The following is a 22,823-nucleotide window of genomic DNA, read 5'->3' as shown; positions in this document are numbered from 1 at the left end:
TCCCAATCAGTGCTTTGAGCAGTTTTGCTTATCTCCTTTCCCCCCCTTCAAGCACGATATCGCAACCAAACCAGCCAGGCAGAGTCCTATTACAGACATGCAGCTCAACTTGTCCCCTCAAATGGTAAGTACTTAAAGGTTTTAATGTACAGTATTTGTTTACTGGTACATAGAGCATCAATGTACTTCTTTGCAACTTCCAAAATTTCACCTGATAAGAAAATAATTTCAGCATATGAAATCTTTTGTTAACCTGATCATTTCACTGATGTTCCAATGTCTTTCTCCTCCAACAGGTCAGCCTTACAATCAGCTGGCCATCCTGGCCTCCTCTAAAGGGGACCACCTCACAACGATATTCTACTACTGCAGGAGCATCGCCGTCAAGTTCCCTTTCCCTGCCGCCTCCACCAACCTGCAGAAAGCTCTCACTAAAGCCATTGAAAGGTATCATTGAGTGTTTCTATTGTAGCCTCATTTCAACCACTCTTTTCAAAAGGTGTTATGCTTAGCTGTGTTTATTTTCCCACCTTTATCAACCATCATTTGGGAAGGGACTAATGAGTGTGATGTCCTTAACAGGTGTTTATCAGCCAGCTGGTTTACAGTAGGGATGGGCATTGGGACTGTTTTGAGTATTCACAGAATGTTTTTCCTAGCACTCGAATGAAAATAAGTCTATTTTTAGAATACAAGGCCTGCACTGGAAAATATTCGGTGCAGTTATCTATATTCCAACAGTGTGTAACAATGCCTAATTTATCATAACATTACAGAAAATAAATCCTAATAGCTACATTTCCATATATATTTAATAAAAAACTATTGCCATTTTAAAGAAACTCCACCCACAAACAATATTTGGTATTTGTTTTATTATTCCATTGTTGAAATAATCCCAAAATGTTTTGGATGTCAGTCACATTTTCAATATATGTAACTTTCCAAATGCAGGAAGTAGCATATCTTGAAGATGTGATTGGGGACATGCAAAACATACCCTTTTAAGATTAGTTCATTGAAACCAACTGGTTATATTATATCATGGAACACAATCATTAGTAAAGTGGCATTAACCTCAATGTTAGTGATTGCTGTTTAAAGTCTGATGGCTGAATGGCAACTGTTTTTTTTTCAGTGTTGAGTCTCTCGGTCCCAGCTTTGGCACCTTACTGACCTCGCCTTCTGGATGAAGTGAACAGGCAGTGGTTTATGATGTAATGATGATCAGGAAGGTGTCCTGGAGGGCAGGTAATGTGCAGACACTTCTGGAGAGCCTTACGGTTGAGGGCGGAGCAGTTGATATATTACAGCCCGCCAGGATGCTCTCGAATGGCATCTGTAGAAGTTTGCAAAGTGCAGCAGAACAATTCTTCAAGCCTCCTGAGGTTGAAACTATTGCCCTTCTTTGTCAGTGTGAGTGGACCAATTCAGTTTGTCTGTGATGTTATGATGATGTGGATAGGGGGTGTAGGTCCACAAAGTTTTGTTGACATTGAGTGTAGGTTATTTTCCTACACTGGAGCCCTCACCTCCTCCCTGTAGGCCGTCTCGTCGTTGTTGGTAATCAAGCCTACCACTGTTGTGTCGTCCGCAAACTTGATGATTGAGTTGGACTTGATGATTGACCCTTGTGGGGCCCCGTGTTGAGGATCAGCGGGGAGGAGATGTTGTGCCTACCCCTCACCACCTGTGGCCAGGGAAGTCCAGTACCCAGTTGCACAGGGGTCGAGACCCAGGGTCTCGAGTTTGACAGGGAGGTACTATGGTATTGAATGGAGAGTCGATGAACAGCTGTATTCCTCTTGTCCAGGTGGGTTAGGGCAGTGTGCAGTGTGGTTGAGATTGCATCGTCTGTGGACCTATTTGGGCGGTAAGCAAATTGGAGTGCACACGTGTGGTACTCAGAACGCTATTGGGGGTTGGAGAAGGGTTAAATGGATGCTTTGTACTTTATTGAATGCCGAGCTTGCATTCCAGTATGTCCAGGTGGGTTAGGGCAGTGTGCAAGATTGCATCGTCTGTGACCACTTAATGGGTCAAAGCTAATTAACTCTTCATGAGACATTCTGGGCAGTCACAGACACACCAGGAACAATGGTTCTTGAAGCATGTGGGAACAGCAGACTGGTAAGGGATTTTGAATATGTCCGTAAACACACCGGCCAGCTGGTTGATTAATATATGCCACACAAAAATTCGGACATATTACCAGACACCTTGCCCTGATTAAAAGCAGTGGAGTTTCAGTTTCATCAATGCTGCCATCAATCCACGGTTTCTGGTTTGGGAATGGCGTTTTTTCAAGTTTCAGAAAAGGGCCTTAACGGAAGTTAGAGTAAGCAATGCCAGTTTACATCTTCGACGCAAGTTCCAATAAACTGTAGTTGATGCAATATGCTGGTAAAATTTGGATCTATGTTTTCTAGAAAGTCTTTGTTAAAAACACTGCGCAACAATGCTATGCAGCCTCCCAGATAAATGGTTTCCAGTTTGCAAAGAGTTAAATAAAGTTCGTTCAGAGCCATCGATGTGTCTCGGGGGGATATACGGCTGTGATTATATCCAGGAGAATTCTCTTGGAAGATAATGCGGTCTACATTTGATTTGAGGAATTTAAATCAGGTGAAACAAGGATTTGAGTTCCTCCATTGTCTCGTTAGTCATACAAGGCCTACAGCTCCCGCCACTCTTCTTACCAGAAAGATGTTTGTTTCTGGGCGCGATTTGTGGAGAAAGAGCTGGCAGCTCGGATAGCGTCTTCCCAGTAAGCCATGTTTCTGGCTGCAGTCTCTGATGTCCCTCTGGAATGCTACTCTTGCTCGGATTTCGTCAACCTCTGGACATTGGCAAGAAGAATGCTGTGTGCTTCCCTTGTAGAACACATATTCGCGTACTGATGGTGAGTTGGCGCTGATCTTATTTCAGTAGTTCTTCTCTGTATGTAATGAAACCTAAGATGAGCTGATGGCTGCATTAACCTTAGTGGCTTGCTTGTAGAAGCTGATGGCTGTGGAATGGCATAACCTTGTTGTGTTAATTTAGCAGACAAGACGCTCTTAGCCCTTATCACAGTCAAGACACACCTGTTATAGTAAAAATACATATGTAATATAACAGAATATTTTTCCAAGTGAAAAAAGTTGCCAGTGCGTAGTGATGCGCATCTCGTGTCTGGAACACTTCTTAAGAGTCATCATTTGAAATGGAGTTGATATACTCCATTGATATACAAAGCCTCGGCTAACCAATTCTAAATGGCGCTGCCAGTTAGCAAAGTAGCCTAAGCAGAAAACAGACAGAACAATTATTCCAAAACTGCATCTTGTTGGAACATATTTCCCTACTTTAATCAACAAGTCCATTTAGAATTTCTGAAACTGTCATTTGGCAAGAGATCTAGCTTGTGCGTGACGTTTTCTTAGGCATTTATTACTGTAGGACTAACTGGAGCTTGTGCGTGGACTTTGCACACGTGTGTAGAGGGAGCGGTCGGAACGCTATTGAGTGAGAGACATGGAGAGGAAAAGGGCATTTAGCGAGAGTGGTGCTTTGTTTTTGTTGTGCCACGCAAATGCACATGCACAAATGTAACACTAAAGTCAAAGCTAATTAACGTGGTCTTCAAGACATTTGGGCAGCCACAGCACATTCCAAATAGTTTTGTATTTTTTTTCTCTGGTTAAAGACCGAGTTTTGACGTCCGTTCAAATACTCGATTACTCAAGTCCATCCCTAGTTTACAGTGTGTGGACTTGAGAGAGGAGTTGAACTTGTTGTATACATGCTTAATCCCAGTCTTATCTTCAGCCACGATGAGGTCAAAACAAAGTGGAGTATGTCAGATTTCATCAAGGCCTTCATCAAGTTCCACGGTCACGTTTACCTGAGCAAGAGTTTGGAGAAGCTCAACAACCTGAGGGAGAAGCTGGAAGAGCAGTTTCAGGTAAAGATTTCAACTTAAAAGTAAAGTTTAAATCCTTTGACGGTGAACTAAGGATAGAGCCATCTTGGATATGTACTTATCTATGAAAGTCTTTGCATTACTGCACTTAACAAGCTATGGGCTGGTTTCCCAGACACTGATTAAGCCTGTACTGGACTGAAAAGCTTTCTCAATGGAGATTCTCCACTGAAATAGCTTTTTAGTCCAGGACTTGGCTTAATCTGTGTCTGAAGCTACCCCAATTCCATATATTTAAAATAGCTTAAACATGGTTTATTTTATTTTTTTGCAGAGGCTGATTCGACAGAAAGCCTTCAGCTCCCAGCAGCTGGTCCACATCACGATTATCAACCTGTTTGAGCTGCACCATCTGAGGGACTTTGGCAACGAAGCAGATGACCAGAGCTTCAGCTCCGATGAGCAAATCGGCTGGTTCCAACTTCTCGGCCTCTTCAGTATGTCCCCAACTCAAATTGTTTCTCAATATGCATGAGACGATTCACCTTGTGGTTGACATGCCTGTTCGTGGTTATGCAGTTTTTAGTTTGTTTCTATGTTTAAAAATCTGGAAGTACTGACAATGGATTTGATAACTTGCATCTTAGATGTAATTGTATTAACTGCAAGGCCCAGCTAGCAGATTGTCACAAACGCTTTTCTCAACCTCATAGTCTATCAGATGTCACCACTCTTTGTCGAATTAGAATGACAGAATTGGATTTACTTGTGGTGGTATTTTATTGCCCTCTTCCTTTCAGTGTCATTTCTGGGTATCATGTGTAGCCAAGCATTACTGAATAAGAACCGAGGAGAGGAGATCATGGGCGAATGTCCACTGCCGGCCATCAAGGTGTCTCTGGACTGGCTCAAACTGCGATCCACTGTTTTTCAGGACAGTGCTGTGAACAAACGACAGTAGTATGTTTTTCACTTTCTATGTCAACATTTGCCCTCCAGGTGTCATATTTTAGTTTGATACGTTCTGCTTCTCTGGTGTTGTAGCGTATTCTATTGTTTACTCATTTTTGGACCCTTTCTTTTAGATCTTAGCAATAGCAGGAATACTTGTGTTTTTGTATTAGCTGCGTTTTAGTTAAAAGATTTTGCTCTTATTTCACCTCAGTGTTTGGCCTTGGCTGGTGTCCATTCTGAACAGTTTCCAACCGAAGGAAGATGATGTTTCCTGTGCATCAGGTAATGCCCATTTTAAATCTCTGCTTTGATACTCATTCTTGGTTAGAGTTCTAATTTAGTTGATTGTCTCTAATGTCCCTTATCTGTTTTCCAGTGACTCCACTTCCAGAGGAGTTTGAACTACAGGGGTTTCTGGCTCTCCGGCCAGCTCTACGGTACTTGCATTACTTACCCTTTTGTCTCAGCCTGTCCTCCATATAGACTGTGTGGTTGTGTGCATAGCATGTTCCATGTTCTCTTGTATTAACCCTGGTCTGTTTTGGTATACCCCTTTCCCAGGATCCTTGACTTCACTAAAGGCCACCAAGGCGTTGCTGTGGACAAGGAGGGTCTGCCAGTCCGTGCCCGTCACCAGAGGCTCATCAGTCTAGGGAAATGGGTGGCAGACAACCAACCAGGGTGAGTCTTCAACTCTCACCGTTTTAAAGACTTATTACGAACTACCACATCCATACCGCCAATCTAAAATGTTTTTATCTTTGAATAATGGCCTGCTTTTCAAAGATGCAACAGTCTCTCTTTACCTTCGCACTACTGACTTATTAGGCATTTTCACACTGCCCCTTAGCCCTGGGCTAAGGAAGATTTTAGCCCCAAGTCCAAGTGAGTGTCCACACTTGCTCATTCTAAAATGAGCTAGCACCAACCTTAGCCCAGGGCTAGCTGGCCCTGCTCTGGAGCAGGGTGAGCACTGACTTTTTGGGGCTAGCCCCAGAAACATGGTGCCAAAATAGCCAGTGTGAAACGGGGTCAAGAACAACGTATAGAATTTTCACTGTCCAATCACAAAAGCTGCACTTTCATATAATTTGCATATGCCTGTGATGCGTTCTGCACAGTATTTTAATAAGTACATGTATACTATTTCATCCTCATGTGGATAAAAACCTGTCAATTAAAAAAAAAGAAAATTGTGAAAGAACATTGGTTACTATGGCTAACAAAAATGGTTGCTATGCAGGCTGGCTAACTGCAGGATTTTTGGAGTCTACTTCGCCTCCTGTGGTTTGACTCCCAAAACATGCTGAAACGGCTGCGTACACACCACCTCGTTATTTGAGTCCTACTAGGAAGACATTTGCATTCAGGAGGACTGACATGAGTATGATCTTGCCCTATTGCTCAGCAACTTAGCCTATAAAAAGCCTATTTTGTTTGAATATAGGTGATGTGTAGGAACTAGAATATTTAAGTGATATTTTGTCATTATTATCCAAACGTGTGTTGTTCCAGAGGAGTAATCACACAGGATCAGTTTTTCCAAACTGCTCCTTGTAATTCTTAATTTATTCACCTTTAATTTACTTTTTTATTGTTGCCGTGAATATATTTCAACGTCATGTCTAGACTATATAATATGCTACACTGGTAACTTGTGCTTGGCTGCCGAAGGTGTCCCCATAATATTTAAATTGATGAAGTGTGATCCTAATAATTATTTTAGGGATCCATGGTAGATGTCCTTCCTGCTGAATCATATTTGCACTTGACTGTTTATGAATGAGAAAATAAACTGGCCATTTCCAAGAAGTTTAGCTGGGATTCCCTGCTTTGCGATCTATTGCCTAGAACGGTGATCTAAAACCGACTACGGAAAATTTCCTCCGTTGCAAAAATACAAAATGTTTGGAGACGAGCAGTCGATTCCTAGCAGAATCGATGCTTGACACCCAGAAATGGGAGTCGACGCCGGGAGTTGATGGGTTGAATGTCAACTCCCCACCACTACACTTAGCTAGCCAACTGAAGGCAGTCGAACTCTACAGCTGGAAGGGCAGCAAAGCAAACACTCTTTTCATCTCTTATTCTAACTTTTCTATTGACATTTAATTGGATATAGTTATCCATGATGATAATATTGTTGCATGATTTGATTTGGATAAGAAAAGTTGATGTCTCATCCATGCACAGCATTCGCTGTACATGGGCGATATCGCATGTCAAAAGTGACAGATTATTTCCCGAGGTCGGACAGGCAGATTATCATGAAATGATTGGCTAGAAGCAAAATAATGAGGAAGTAATGTGTTTAATAAATAAAGCTTATTAACATTGGTCACATGTTTGTCCGTAAGCCCATGGCTTTGGAATACAAGTGTGACTCTTCAGCCCATGGCTGACGCTTAGCCCAGGGTTAATAATAGTGGTGCACGACTCCATGATTTTTGGAGTCGATTCTGACTCCTGTGGTTAGTCGACCGAGTGAACTCTTGCTCGACTCCCAAAACGCATGCGCACTCACCACCTCATTCTTCCCGGAAGGTAGCCTGGAGGTAGCCTAGAGGTTAGAGCGTTGGACTAGTAACCGGAAGGTTGCAAGATCGAATCCCTGAGCTGACAAGGACAAAATCTGTCGTTATGCCGCTGAACAAGGCAGTTAACCCACTGGTCCTAGGCCGTCATTGAAAATAAGAATGTGTTCTTAACTGACTTGCCTAGTTAAATAAGAAAGTAAATAAAATTGCGGAGTCCTACTAGGAAGAACACATTTGCGTTCTAGAGGACTGCCATGAGTATGATCTTGCCCTATTGCTCATCAACTTAGCCTATAAAAGGCCAACTTTGTTTGAATATAGGTGATGTGTAGGAATTGGTATACTTTAATATACTTTTGGTTAATTTACAATGCTTTGCTAGGCAAGACATTGCGAGATGCAGATAACCAAGATATACGCACGGTTTCGTCTCTGTCTACCTGCCCCGATCCTCTCTCCCTCGCTGGCTCGCCTGCTCTTTCTCCTTGCTATGCAAAACGCTAGTGTGTGTTCGGTCTGTTGCGTGTAGAATAGCTCAGCCTACTTTAGTTAACTTTCCCGAGACATTGCCTACATCTTTTGATTATCGATGCACAGTTCTGTCTGCATGGTGGCCTGGCTGTGCCCCTCCCATTTCTCTCTCTCCCTCGCTCGCCCTTTCTTTTCTGTGAAAGATGCGAGAGTTTGTTCTCGAAGTAGACTATGACAACTAGTTTCCTCCATTGAAGATAATACAGAATCTTAAGAGGCGATTCCTAGTGGCTTGACGCTTGACAACCAGAAATGGGAGTCGACGGGCAAGGAATTGATTATTTTGGAGTCGACTCCCCACCTCTTAACAAATGCTTGTGTAAACACAGGTTAAGCTAGCCAGGGACAGTCTTAGCCTGGGTCTAAGATAGCCCAAAACTAAGAACAATGCAGTGTGAAAAGACCTATTATGAACTAAACTACCACATGCACCAATATGTCAGTAGTTTCCATCTTACTTGAATAGCCTACAAGATGCAACAGTATGTGACAATGCCTGTGGCTGTGTATTCTAGGCTGATTCAGTACAAGTTCAGCGACAGTCTGCTGTTGTTCATCACTGACATTGAGGAGCTGACAATTGAAGAGCCCCAGGAGAAGGATGCCCCTGTGCTCCAGGAGTCCTCCAATGGAGAGCAGACTCCCAACGAGGGCAACATGGGTCTGAAGTCAGTCCTATCCATGGGCAAGACCCAGAACAGTGTGTTGGAGATCGGCGAGAGACCCGTAGTGACTTTCAAGGAGAACATCAAGCCCCAGGAGCAGAGCAGGGAGCCCAGCCGCAACCAGCACCATAAGGATGCAGGGAAGGAACGGAGGGACTTCGGCAAAGGTAACGGAGCGCTGGGAAAAGGAGAGCAGAAGAGGGATGGCAAGAGGAAGAGTGAGGTGAAGAAGAACAGCCATGAGAAGGCTGCAGATGCAGGGAAACAGGTAGAACGAATGAATTGTTTTTCTTTCTAAAGGTGGGATTTATTCTGTGATTGTATGTATGCATCCCAAATGACACCCTATTCCCTATATCGTGCTTTACTTTTGACCAGAGCCCTATGGGATCTATTTAGGACGCAGACATGTTTACTGGAGTTTTTACTACCTACTGACCCATAGTTTGTGTGTCTCGGTGCAGGTGAAAGCCCAGCCGGAGATGAGGACACCCGTGTCTGAGGCCCGGAAGACTCCAGTCACTCAGACCCAGACTACCTGCTCCTCCCAGTTCATCCCCATCCACCACCCGGGAGCCTTCCCTCCCCTGCCCAGCCGACCAGGTACCAGCACCACCTTTCACAGTGATCACATACCTAGATTAAACAGTTTTACACTTAAAAGATTTTTAGATCTAAGAGTAGCGAATAACCCTCTCTATTTTATGTGTAAACTGTTTGCAGTTCAATTGTATTCTGCCATTTAAATTCATTAAACTAACTTGATGTTGAACTTTTCAGGTTTCCCTTCTCCGTCTTATGTGATCCCTCCTCCTGTGGCGTTCTCCATGAACCCTGGCTTCACCTTCTCTACAGGCATGTCTGTCTCCGGGCCATTCCTACAGCCGGTCTCCCACCCTCAGCAGCCTTGCGCCCAGCAGGTAAAGGGAGAGATTCTGCTCAATTCTAAGGGCAAGATTCCCAGGCACAGATTAATCCTAATCCTGGACTCAAAAGCATTTTCATTGGAGAATCTGTAGGCTGAATTTGTCTGGGAAACCAGTCCTATATCCTCTTATGTAAGCAAATGAAAGTGCTTGGAACCAAAAAAACAATCACACAAAAAAATGAATGACAACTTTTTTTTATTTTTATGGGACCTACCAGGTCCAGGCTGGGAAACCGTCGCACATTCCATACAGCCAGCAGAGGCCAGCAGGGCCGGGGGCCATGAACCAGGGGCCCCCCCAGGGCCAACAGGGTCCTCCCCAGCAGCAGCCCTCCCAGGCCCAGCAGTCCATGCAGCAGTCGGTGCAGCTTCAGGCTCTGGCCCAACAACAACAACAGCAGCAGTCACCCACTAAGCCTGTGCAGCCAGTACAGCTGGGCAAAAGCCCACCTCACCATCCAGGGATGCATCAGGTAAATTATAAATCACAGTAGTTCTGGACTGGAAAGATAGTGTCATTCAGGAAAATGTGATATTTACAGGAGTGCTATTGTTCTACTGTAAAGTGTGTTGTGATTTTATAAATGCACTTCAAAGAAATGCACGAGCTTGTCTATTATAGAGATGTCCTGTTTTCCTCCTAACCAGCAGTACATGCAGGTTGACCAGGCTGGCCAGATGTGGGGGCAGCCCACCATGCAGAAGATGCAGGCCATGCAGGTGCCTGTCAAGCAGCCCTACTATGGCATGCCGCCCCAGGACTCCCTGAAGCTTTTCGAGCAACACCCTGTGCAAACTGCTGGGCAAATGCCCATGCAGCCACAGCAGCAGAACAGCATGGACAAGAAGATGAAGTACCCGGATGTGAAAATGCAGGATTTTTACTGGGAGCTTCCCTACCGCATGGGGGATAACAGACAGACGGTGGGGGAGAGGATGGGCAAGCGGCTGCCCCCAGGGGTCTTCCACCCAGACCAGGACAACGCACCCAGAGGACCTCCCTTTGAGGTGAGTGGTTGAACTCCTCAACCATAGATCTAGAACACAAGATAGATTATATACTAGGCTGATATTATCTGTCATTAACCACCTAGAACTAACAATGTGAATTGGGGAGTTAGGACTCTTTCTCTATCTTGTTCTTCCTAACACTTCTTTAGCGTGTTTGGATATGGATGGTATTTAATTGTCACATGTTATTGGAATGTTTGTGTAGGTAACTTAACTCTAAATTTAAGCAAACCAATTGGATGGGAGTCCGTTGGGTCTGTGGCTTCCTCCCTCAGAGAAACGGATAAAAATGTGGTTTGAAGTCCTGGGGTTTGTGGCAGATACTGTCAGTCTAACGGTATGTAGGCTATGGAAAGTCCAGCTGTAAGTCTAAGATTCTACCATTCCTGTCTGGAACCCATGATAGAGGAGGTTCACTATGTAGGATTATATGATCTGTTATTGGACTGAGCAGACTAGTTGTTAGAGTAGCCAATTGGGAGCCATGTTATGCAATACATAATGCTCTGCCATCACATTGATTTTGGTACTAGAGCATGCTCCTCCCACCTTCTGTTTTGGCCTCATTTGCTCATTTTCATGGTGATTGATTGTATAGGAAGGAATTTGAATGTTGAAATAATATATGGTTGTATGATCAGTCACCAGACTGCTATATTAGTTTCAAATATTGTTATGATTGTAACAACTCAAATTGGAATGTATGGGCTTATATGGCACAATCATTCCTTTGGTAACCTAGCTTGAGGACAGAGCTTGGTTTAACGTTGTCTATCTTTGGAAAGCTAGGCCTATCTTTTTACTACCTTTACTGGCTCCTCTTTGCCACCTTTGAGCTTTATCTTTGAAAAAAGTATCCCTTTGCCAACTTATTTCTTACTGGCTTACCTATGTTTCTTTCCCCCCCTCCTTTTTGCTTCATTCTCTCACTAGGACAACAAGAGCTCCCCTCTTCTGCCTCCAGACCTTTTAAAAAGTCTATCAAATTTTGAGGAGGAAGAGCTGGTCTTTACTAAGCCTCATGGTTTCTACCAGGCCTTGGCGAGTCCTCTTAGCACTGCTCCAGGAAGAAACCTATTTGTATGTAGTCTACTTCGCTTAACGTAATCCTTAAACATCAGGGACCGTATTCAGAAAGTGTGCTGATCAGTTATGAGTAAGATTACATGGACAGGGGTGGACCTGATCCTAGATCAGCCGTCCTACTCTGAGACACTTTCTGAATGCAGGCCCTGATTCACCTTCACAAAGTATGTGATGTGAGTAGAATAATTGTGTTGCAGGGAGATAAGGCTCATACTTTGTATAAGAGGGCACTATATGTAAATATGGTTTCCAGGCTAGTGTTGATATAATTGGTTGGTTTTGTTCCCTCTTCTATGTTAACAGAAGTCAACCCAATATTTGTTTGACTTGTCAGAACAGTCATTGTGCTTTTGGAAGATGAGGCTAAATGTTTGTTGCATGACTCCTGTAAAATGTTGTAGGCTAAGCCTACAATGTACACTAAGATACGTTGTTGTACATGATCAGGTTGAACATATACTGTAACTGGGATTAAATGAGACATTATCCAACATATTGCGTACATTCCATCCCTATCAGTATTCATAGCAAACATACAAACACCCGAGGAGTCGACTAGGAAAATATGCTGATGGAATAAATGACATTTATCAGAAGGCGATTACTAAACACAACATTCTATCTGATAACGTTTTCCCAATCTTCTCCTGTATTTGTCAAATTAGTCCAGAATGGAGAGTGGTGCTGAGGTGATGGGCCAGTCGTCTTCTCTCATGCCCTTATCTGGGTTTCCAATTCAGGTCAGTATGCATGCATGGGAGAATCTCTGCTCTTCAAAGGCCTGCCGCCAGACTTATTTTGACTGCTTTGTGCAGGAAAGAATGTAGACTGCATCTCGCAGGCAGTGGTTTGATTAAGGTCTCACAGAGCTTCTGTAATGATGTTTGCTCTTAAATCCCAGTTGCGTTTGAAATACCACATTTTTAATGTTGTAAACCGAAGGCGAGTGACTGACATTTGGTATGACTGAAAGCTATGTTTTTTTGTTTAGGAGAGTTCCTATCAAAACAGCATTTTCAGCCAGGCGTATGGGAAAAACATGTCTCCCAACCCCAAGCCTGATGCTCCCATGCTGCACCAGGAACCTTCTCTGTACTCCCTGTTTGAAGGAACTCCATGGTCCCCGTCCCTTCCCGCCAGCTCAGGTACTTGCCTCCATAAACATCACAACAGCCCCCCTGTTAATGTTAAATCACACGCTTAGCATCTGAAAGCGTCGCTATTTCAATATAATCCTATTGAAAAGCATTTAATAATTTATATGTATTGATATTTTTCCATTTCCATAACAGATCACTCTACACCAGCAAGCCAGTCTCCTCACTCTTCCAACCCAAGCAGTTTACCATCTTCCCCACCCACACACAACCACGGCTCCATCCCCTTCTCTAACTTCGGCCCCATAGGAACGCCCGACAGCCGAGACAGGAGGATGGTCGACCGCTGGAAGTTGGAAAAGACTGGTCAGTCAACTTATTTATATATATATATATATCTAGCCCTCCCCTCAATCACTTACACCCACTGAAGTATTTAAATGTCATTTTTAATGTTAGCATTGATTTATTTTCACTTTTGTATAATGACGGACTTTTCTACACTTTTTGAAGTAATTGTTGAGTCATGGTATTTTATATAATCAAAACCTCTGTTTTTGTCCAGGAGCTGTGAGTGGGTTTGGTTTGGACTACCTACCTGCTGTGTCATCCTCTACAGATCACCGAGCCCCCGAGAACAGCTGGCACCAGGGAAACGCCCCCAGCAGCTCCTGGGCGGCCCAGGAGTCGCCCATGGAAGACTCCTCCACTGTGCTCCTTGACAGTCTGAAGGTACCATACGATACACGCAAACAGAATGGCATGCAATGTCCCTTTTGATTGCCACTAATATTACAATACTGTTGTAGCTAGTTGGTACTAGTTTAGATGTGTAAGGTTTAGCTACTGTTAGTTACTCTAGACTAGTTGAATAATGTGTCATACGATATTCTTCTATCGCTGTTCTCCCCAGTCCATCTGGTCCAGCTCAATGATGCAGCCGGGGCCGTCGGCTCTGGAGCAGCTCCTCATGCAGCAGAAGCAGAAGCAGCAGAGGGGCCACGGCACCATGAACCCTCCACACTGAAGGGCCTGCAGTCAGAAGCACTTGTGTGATGAAGTAAAAAAATAAAAACACGCTCCAAATCGGAATTACCGGCATATGGAGGCTGGGGAAGGTGAAAGGATTTCCCAACAGGCTCAAAACACCCCTCGGCTGACGAGGAGGAACGGTACAAGTCTTCTCTCGCGCTCTCTCTGTGCCTCGCATGGCAACGAGGGCGTGCAAGCACCACCTACTCCACCTCGCTGCTGAGCACGAAGCTACTGCGGGGTCCAATTTGTAGGATTCTTACGTTGGGGGAAACTGAACCTCTGACAGCCAGTCACCATGCTCAACACCTGAATTCCTCTGGAGAGTGTGGGAATAAATGACCATCCTTCAGTCCATTTCTCTTGGATTCCATGCATCTGGTCTCCTCTGAAAGCTCCTTGTGCTGCTTTTGGTGTGGATTTACTACTACTCTGTCTTGACTTACCTACTGTACAAGAGAGGAGAATGAAGGTGGTGCAGGGTGTTTTTGGGAAGGCAAGGTGGGCCTAAAACGGTAGACGTGGTGGGGAAAAAAGACTGAAATCTTACTGAATTCTTGACTAAATTGTATTTCTTGGACTAAGAAACAGGATGAAGATGGACTATGTAGCTGGGGAATGAATGAATGGAGTTGTTCTAGCTATATTGCCGCAGATGGTAAGATGTGGGGGTAAAAGCGTGCCTGTCTTTCTGCACAGAATCGTTTGAAAATACCGAAGCAGGTTATGCTGTAGATGCGAATTTTCCAGTTTGCTAATTGGACTGCAGATTGTTGCTTTCTGTAAATGTTTTCTAAGGAGGGAGGTGCATCTCCAGGTCAGTTGAGGATGATGGGAATGCTTTAAAAGCTCACCACAATGTTAGCTCAACAACAAACGGAGAAAGGGATGAGAACATAGATGTAGGGATAGTATTATTAGCTCTAATAGATTGCAATTATTAGAAATACTGTATTTTGTGATTTGTTCGTAACAGTTTTAGCTTTATGAAATATTGGGTAACTGTCCAATAGTTTACTGCTTATGGGGGAAGTCTATATTTATATGTTCCTCGTTCCCCTTGCTTCTTTCCCTTCACTCAACTTTCTTTGAGGTGTTATGTAACTCTAGCTTACCTGCGTAGTTGTTTTTGTTTGTTCATGTTCTGCCTTTTTAATAGTTTTAAGCATCTTTATTGGCTCTCATTGTGCCTGATAAGTTTTTTTTTTACTCTTATTACTATCATGGTTGGCACTGTATTGTAATTGAAACAAGCAAACGGGTCCAGCAAAGCTGCTGGTTCAGCAATATGGGGCACAAGCCGAGCCAGGTGGACAGAGAGTGGGCTGGGCTAAGGCTGGGGGACAGAGGGCAGGACAGGTGAAGAAGTCCCTGACTCCCCTACATGGCTCAGAATAGGGGAGAAAGATTGATTTATGGTAACCTCTTTGCAACCACTACTATTATCACAAAAGTAATTTCTTCATCCTCTAGGATAGTGGTAATCGTCATATTATACCCCGGAGACTGGCTCGCATGGTTTTCTTGTCTAAAGTCGTAGGTCAGCTTTTTACATAGCTATTGTGTAACTAACTGAACTAGTTGTTTGGGTATTAAGTTCCTGTCACTTGGGGGTACGCCAGTGTGAATCTGTTATTGGCTAAGTTCCTCTGATGTCATGACAAACGCCGTAGCCAGATAATGACTGTTTCCTCCCAAATAATGGAATCCCTGAAGCACTGGGCGACAATCAGCAGACTCAAGAGGTTCTGCAGGGGCCAGTCTTTGAGGCATAGCTCTAAATTGTCAGTTGAGTCTAGGGGTCACTGTTGGATAAGATTAGAAATTTGATGACTATATGCAGTGGTTCCCTCTTTATGGTTTAGGCAGCATAAAGCATTTTGTATTTAAAAGGTATACGAAGACTGAATCTTTTATGGGGAGGGGGGGTGTTTTTATTTTCACGTAGAGAACATTTTATTAAAGCCAACTTTAAATGTGTCTATTTTCTGTGCTTTTCCTGTTGCATTAAAATTGTATTTAAACTAGACTGAACCTTGGGACAAATTTGTCCTGAAATGCTTACAAACAAAAAAAACTTATTTAGCACATCAAACCAAGAGTGGAACTGTGGCCCTGTTTTCTCTCCTCTATCTGCTCATTCTAAGGGGTTCTGATTTGAAATGTGTGGTTGGATCATCATGAATGGTGTTTGTCAGTGGTGTTGAGCTTAACCAGTTCTTGCTGTCTAGATGGGCGGTAGAGGGAGTAACGGGTAGAATGTTGGAAAAGCCCTGCTCTGGGCATTCTGCCATTTACTACATTGTTAATGTGGACTCATCTCTGCCCCATCCTTAATACATTGGTTTCACCGCAGCAAGATGTGTGGAAGAGAACCCTGCACTTTGGGCAGGTGTAACATTCCATACTACAACAGTCCTGTGGGACATTACAGGCACTGAAAAATGACCAACCAACAACATTAAGCACTGTGTCCCAGTTTAAGTTCATTGCCTAGGAGAGAATCACTGATACTGCATGAGGATTTGGAATTCAGAATGCTTCACTTGTTATGGGGAGGGAAGGGGGGTTCATTCAGAAATAGGCTTGTGTTCTAGGTCTTTTGTCTTTCTGTAGACATTCAGAAACGGTAGAAGCAGCTATGTCTTGAAATAAAGTAAACCATGTTCTCCCTATCTATTCACTGAACTGTATTTTTTGTTGTTGACTATCGTAGGCCTACTCAAAGTATGGTTTCTCAAAGTATTATGATATTTTGTGTACCATTTTTCCTACAGCTCGCAATTCCGCACATAGTATAGCATTGAGAGATTTAAATGGCAAATATCACTGGTGTTTTGTATCATTTTTGTCAATGCTATCAAGAGGATCTGAGAGAGCCTGTGTGAAAAGGTTCTGTCTCCCTCCCCACCACTCTCAGGAAACCCCAGTGGTTTCAGGTTAGCTTGCCACATGCACAAGTCACCTGTTAGTCTCTCTCATCAATACAACAAATGATTGAAGAGTTTTTGCTGAGGGGTATTTCAGTGTGTGGACGACCACATTGATTCAAACTAGTTATGTTCCTGAACAAAAACCAATACAACTGGTCAGTTGGGCTGGTCCTAGCCACATGCACATGTATTCAAGCATGAATAGCATGCTATTCACCTGAGGTAATCCCGCATCCCTTTACTTGGTGGAAACTGTGAATAAGATGAAGCGAACATGCAATTTCCACTTGGAACCGATATCTACTTGTTTTTTTTCTGTGCTGTAAATTACAACTTGATAAGAGCTAGGTAAATGAGTAATGATTTTGGATAAGGAAATAGTCAATATAAATGACACTTATTTTACCTTATCATTGGAGACGTGAAACCAGTCATACAGTATGGCAGCAAACCGAAGCAAATGGACAATGTTCCCACCGTAAATGTAATGAAATGCTGTGCCATTATGCATAATTTAAATTGTACAGCGCAGAACAAGCCGTTAGTTTGAACCCAATGCATGATGCAGTACTTAGCCATGTCATTGCACAGTTCCATAGTTAGTGCAAGCGATATACAGTTGAAGTCGGAAGTTTACATACACCTTAGCCAAATACATTTAAACTCAGTTTTCCCCAATTCCTGACGTTTAATCCTAGTAAAAATTCCCTGTCTTAGGTCAGTTAGGATCACCACTTTATTTTAAGAATGTGAAATGTCAGAATAATAGTAGAGAATTTATTTCAGATTTGATTTCTTTCATCACATTCCCAGTGGGTCAGAAGTTAACATACACTCAATTAGTATTTGGTAGAATTGCCTTTAAATTCTTTATCTTGGGTCAAACGTTTCGGGTAGCCTTCCACAAGCTTCCCACTAAGTTGGGTGAATTTTGGACCAATTCTCCTGACAGAGCTGGTGTAACTGAGTCAGGTTTGTAGGCCTCCTTGCTCGCACGTGCTTTTTCAATTCTGCCCACAAATTTTCTATGGGATTGAGGTCAGGGCTTTGACGGCCACTCCAATACCTTGGCTTTGTTGTCCTTACGCCATTTTGCCAAAACATTGGAAGTATGCTTGGGGTCATTGTCCATTTGGAAGACCCATTTGTGACCAAGCTTTAACTTCCTGATTTCTTGATGTTTCTTCAATATATCCACATTTTCCTCCCTCATGATGCCATCTATTTTGTGAAGTGCACCAGTCCCTCCTGCAGGAAAGCACCCCCACAACGTGATGCTGCTACCCCTGTGATTCACGGTTGGGATGGTGTTCTTGGCTTGCAAGCTTCCACCTTTTTCCACCAAACATAACAATGGTCATTATGGCCAAACGGTTCTATATTTTTTTTCATCAGACCATCTTTCCAAAAGGTATGATCTTTTGTCCATGTGCAGTTGCAAACTGTCGTCTGGCTTTTTTATGGCAATTTTGGAGCAGTGGCTTCTTCCTTGCTGAGCGGCCTTTCAGGTTATGTTGATATAGGGCTTGTTTTACTGTGGGATATAGATACTGTAGTACCGGTTTCCTCCAGCATCTTCACAAGGTCCTTGTGAGCGGTATGACTGCTGCGTGGTCCCATGGTGTTCATACTTGCGTACCATTGTTTGTACAGATGAACATGGTACCTTCAGGCGTTTGGAAATTGCTCCCAAGGATGAGCCAGACTTATGGAGGTCTACAATTTCTTTTCTGAGGTCTTGGTTGATTTCTTTTGATTTTTGCCCTGATCTCAAGCAGAGAGGCACTGAGTTTGGAGGTAGGCCTTGAAATACATCCACAGGTACACCTCCAATTCACTCAAATTATGTAAATTAGCCTATCAGAAGCTTCTAAAGCCATTACATTTTCTGGAATTTTCCAAGCTGTTTAAAGGCACAGTCAACTTAGTGTATGTAATCTTCTGACCGACTGTAATTGTGATTTAAATGAAATAATCTGTCTGTTAACATTGCAAGTAATGTCCTAACTGACCTGCCAAAACTACAGTTTGTTAATTAACAAGAAATGTGTGGAGTGGTTGAAACACTTAGGTTGGAGTCATTTAAACTCATTTATGTAAACTTCCGACTTCAATTGTATGAAGGTATATAGCCTACTATTGTACACTATTCTCCCTATAGTTCTATAAACACTAATCTTCCAACATTAGGCATGGGTCGACATTGACATCATGGGTATCAGTCAAGGGAGGCTTTAGTATTTTTTTTTTTTAAATGTAGTCCATGGAGGGTCATGTCCTTTGTAATTGAGGAAATTAATTATATTTCTCAGTTTTAGAATGAGTTAACCTTCATCTCTGATTCTCCGCTGGGAGCGCAATATCAAGTGCGCCTATAGGCTATTTAGGCTATGGACCATTTGATTGAGACCACACTATCTACAGTGCATTCGGGAAGTATTTAGAACCCTTCACTTTTTCTACATTTTATGTTAGTCTTGTTCTAAAAATTGATTTTAAATAGTTGTTTCCCCTCAATTTCCCCTACACTCAATTCCCCATAATGACAAAGCAAAAACTGGTTTTGAGAAGGTTTTCATCAAGGATCTCTCAACTCTCATCTTTCCCTCGATCCTGACTAGTCTCCCAGTCCTTGCCGCAGAAAAACATTCCTGCTGCATGATGCTACCTCCACCATGCTTCACCGTAGGGAGGGTGTCAAGTTTCCTTCAGGTGTGATAATTGGCATTCATGCCAAAGAGTTAAATCTTGATTTCATCAGACCGGAGAATCTTGTTTCATGGTCTGAGTTCTTTAGGTGACTTTTGGTGAACTCCAAGCAGGCTGTCATATGTCTTTTACTGAGGAGTGAGTGGCTTCCATCTGGCCACTCTGACATAGAGGCCTGATTGGTGGAGTGCTGCAGAGATGTTTGTCCTTCTGCAAGGTTCTCCCATCTCCACAGAGGAACTCTGGGGCTCATTTAGTTTATTAATTCAACCATTTAAAAAAAACAAGCACACATAAAACTTAAAAGCCATACATGCACATGTATAAAATCATTGAGGATAACAGAGTCTGAGACTAATTTCCATTGTGGTCCTCTTGAGACGAGATGGCTTGACAAGATCAAACACAGCATGGCAGTGAAATAATAAAACAAAAACATAGAAGAACATCTATCTCGTCATAGGGGTTATTCATATGGGCACAGAAGACATCAAACATATTTTTAAAGCTGTCCAGAGAGGACATTGTTTTTATAGGCAGAGGCAACTCACTCCTTTCTGAGGCTCCGGTATTCAAAGAAGTACCTTTCCCAGCATTACTCCGGAACCTGTATAAGCACAAATTAGCAACACCTGATCTGGTGCTGTGATTGTGTGCATCCCTAACACGAGGAAAGTAATCACTTAGATATCTGTGCGCATGACCATAAATACTCCTGTAAACCAAACCTAGTCTAATCTGGGACACACTAGCCTCAACAGGCAGCCAGTATAGTTCCTGAAAGCAGCTCCTGCCTATGTGAGTACGTGGACTCACCTTCAATACTACCCTGATCAGCTTATTCTGGGACATCTGGAGCTTCCCCTTCATACATTTAGATAAGCCCCCAAACCAGGAAGTACTAGCATAGTCAAAATGGCATTGAATGAGGGCTGTAGCTAGCACTTTCATGGAGTCCTTATCAAGCAGCTTGGATTTTCCAAAAAAGTTAGTCTTGGCATTAACCTTCCCTAGTACCTTATTGGCCATGCTCACACCTCCCAAGCTTCCAAGGATACATCCCAAGTAGCTAACAGAGGTTTTAGTAGTCAGCACCTCACCCCCTAACTCCTCTGATTTCAGACGACCTACACAATTTAGGTCTGGATCCAAAAATAATTGCTTCAGTGCAGATATAGCTTATCTCCAAGCCATTTGCTAATGTTAGTAAGCTCTGTGCTAAGTATGCTCTCCAACACAGTTTTACTTTTGTGAGACACCAGAAGTGTAGAGTCATCCCCATAAAGAAAAGACTGCAAGAACACGCATCTTTCATATCGTTAATATACAATAAAAACAGCAGAGTCCCAAGCACGCTCCCCTGCGGAACTCATTGGTTTTGCTTGAGACAGTGAACCATTAACCTCTACTACTTGCTCCCTTCCTGATTAAATAGGACTTTACCCAGCCTAGAGGGATACTGCTTAACTCCAGTGCCTCCAGTTTGGAGATTAGAAGACAGTGGTTAACTGTATCAAAGGCCTTCTGTAGGTCGAGCAGTACCATTCCACACTGTCAGAGTGATCATTGGGTTCTTGGTCACCTCCCTGACCAGGGCCCTTCACCCCCGGTTGCTCAGTTTGGCTGGGCGGACAGCTCTAGGCTGAGTCTTGGGGTTCCCAAACTTCTTCCATTTACGAATGACTGAAGCCACTCTGTTCTTGGGGACTTTCAATGCTGCAGACATTTTTTGTTACCCTTCCCCAGATTTGTGCCTCAACACAATCCTGTCTCTAACAATTCCTTCGACCTCATGGCTTGGTTTTTTGCTCTGACATGCACTGTCAACTGTGGGACCTTGTATAGACAGGTGTGTGCCTTTCCAAATCATGTCCAGTCAATTGAATTTACCACAGGTGGACTCCAATCAAGTTGTAGAGACATCTCAAGGATGGTCAGTGGAAAGAGGATGTACCTGAGCTCAATTTCGAGTCTCATAGCAAAGTATCTGAATACTTATGTAAATAAGGCATTTCTGTTTTTAATTTTTTATAAATCCGCTAAAATTTCTAAACCTGTTTTCGCTTTTTCATTATGGGTTATTGTGTGTAGAATAAGGCTGTAACGTGACAATGTGGAAAAAGTCAAGGGGTCTGATTGCTTTCTGAATGCATTGTAAATGTACTAAAATGTGAATCAAGTTGAAATTAAAACTTTAAGATTTGATTGGGAATATCCATTGTTATAAATTATTCTGTCAATCCTCCATAGAAAACATAGAAATATTGATAATAGAATATTTACATTTACATTTAAGTCATTTAGCAGACGCTCTTATCCAGAGCGACTTACAAATTGGTGCATTCACCTTATGACATCCAGTGGAACAGTAGTGCATCTAAATATTTTAAGGGGGGGAGGTGAGAGGGATTACTTTATCCTATCCTAGGTATTCCTTAAAGAGGTGGGGTTTCAGGTGTCTCCGGAAGGTGGTGATTGACTCCGCTGTCCTGGCGTCGTGAGGGAGAATATACATTCCCATTCAAGTTGACCTTCGACAGCTTTCGGCCAGCTTTCTGGTAGTAATTGGAGGTTAAATGTAATTTGAATGTCTATGGTGTACCAGCTAAATTGCAGGGGTCAATTATTTGAAAACGTTCTATGAATTCTATATCTATGATTGAAATGACGCCCATGTCTCAACCGATGGTGGGCACAACAAACATTTCAGATGATGTAAAATAGGGTCTAAGCTACAACATGTTTGACAAATCTGAGTTGAAGTGTATTTAGATAATTGATATTAAAACAAAAAGAAAATTGCAATTTTTATTAAACTTTTTTTTTCAATAAATCATTAAACAGTTTGACAACCCTGTTTTGTAAACTTTCAAATGGGTCAAGTTGAGCACCTCTAGCTTCTGAATGTTTTTGCATTCAGTTCCAAAAATCATATGGAATGACCTGACTATCATATACTGTATGTATGGTTTCTCAAAGTATTTTGTGCACCATGTTTACTTTCCCCACCTCTCGCTATTCAGGACAAAAGCATGTACAATACATGTGTGTATGGTCTCCATTCATGCTGTACTGGTTTATAATTTGTATAGAAAGTAACTAAAATTAACTATCCATACAATGGATAATTTTGACTTATGTGGGCTTATTGCTATCAAGAAGAACTGAGCAAGAACTTTACATTTTCACACAAGACTTGTCACCCTCCCTCCCCACCACACACACACACACACAGGAAACCCTAGCTTTCCACATGCGCAAGTCACCTGTTAATATCTCAAATGATTGAAGAGTTTTTGCTGAGGGGTATTTCAGTGTGTCTTTTGGGATACCACATTGATTCAAACTAGGTATGAACCTGAACAAAAACTAAAACAAATACAACTGATCACCCGGGCTGGCCTTAGCCACTACCGCTTACGGCCCCGCGCCTCTA

General features: G+C 42.7%; 1 protein-coding gene across 8 annotated transcripts in view; it reads left to right on the top strand.

Moving 5' to 3' along the window:
• Window positions 1-16,420, top strand: part of LOC115114401 (nonsense-mediated mRNA decay factor SMG7-like) — a 30,762-nt gene extending 14,342 nt beyond the window's left edge. For 2 of the 8 annotated variants that reach the window (XM_029642592.2, XM_029642590.2), the window contains exons 7-25: window positions 53-124; window positions 297-447; window positions 3,811-3,946; window positions 4,239-4,401; window positions 4,705-4,864; window positions 5,070-5,140; window positions 5,235-5,295; window positions 5,420-5,539; window positions 8,442-8,859; window positions 9,056-9,194; window positions 9,372-9,511; window positions 9,738-9,992; window positions 10,168-10,527; window positions 11,464-11,610; window positions 12,282-12,356; window positions 12,608-12,761; window positions 12,909-13,079; window positions 13,282-13,445; window positions 13,627-16,420. In XM_029642592.2, coding sequence (XP_029498452.1) covers window positions 53-124; window positions 297-447; window positions 3,811-3,946; window positions 4,239-4,401; window positions 4,705-4,864; window positions 5,070-5,140; window positions 5,235-5,295; window positions 5,420-5,539; window positions 8,442-8,859; window positions 9,056-9,194; window positions 9,372-9,511; window positions 9,738-9,992; window positions 10,168-10,527; window positions 11,464-11,610; window positions 12,282-12,356; window positions 12,608-12,761; window positions 12,909-13,079; window positions 13,282-13,445; window positions 13,627-13,740 — 3,071 coding nt within the window. In that variant the 3' untranslated portion in view covers window positions 13,741-16,420. Of the gene's footprint in view, window positions 1-52; window positions 125-296; window positions 448-3,810; window positions 3,947-4,238; window positions 4,402-4,704; window positions 4,865-5,069; window positions 5,141-5,234; window positions 5,296-5,419; window positions 5,540-8,441; window positions 8,860-9,055; window positions 9,195-9,371; window positions 9,512-9,737; window positions 9,993-10,167; window positions 10,528-11,463; window positions 11,611-12,281; window positions 12,357-12,607; window positions 12,762-12,908; window positions 13,080-13,278; window positions 13,446-13,626 lie in introns of all 8 variants that reach the window. The other 6 variants (XM_065013412.1, XM_029642589.2, XM_029642586.2 and 3 more) reach the window with 4 other exon arrangements.
• The last annotated feature ends 6,403 nt before the right edge of the window (window positions 16,421-22,823 follow it).

Source organism: Oncorhynchus nerka, linkage group LG9b (genome assembly GCF_034236695.1).
Source record: "Oncorhynchus nerka isolate Pitt River linkage group LG9b, Oner_Uvic_2.0, whole genome shotgun sequence".
NCBI lineage: Eukaryota > Metazoa > Chordata > Actinopteri > Salmoniformes > Salmonidae > Oncorhynchus > Oncorhynchus nerka.
Note: the sequence above shows the minus strand (reverse complement) of the source record. Positions and strands in the feature narration are given on the sequence as shown.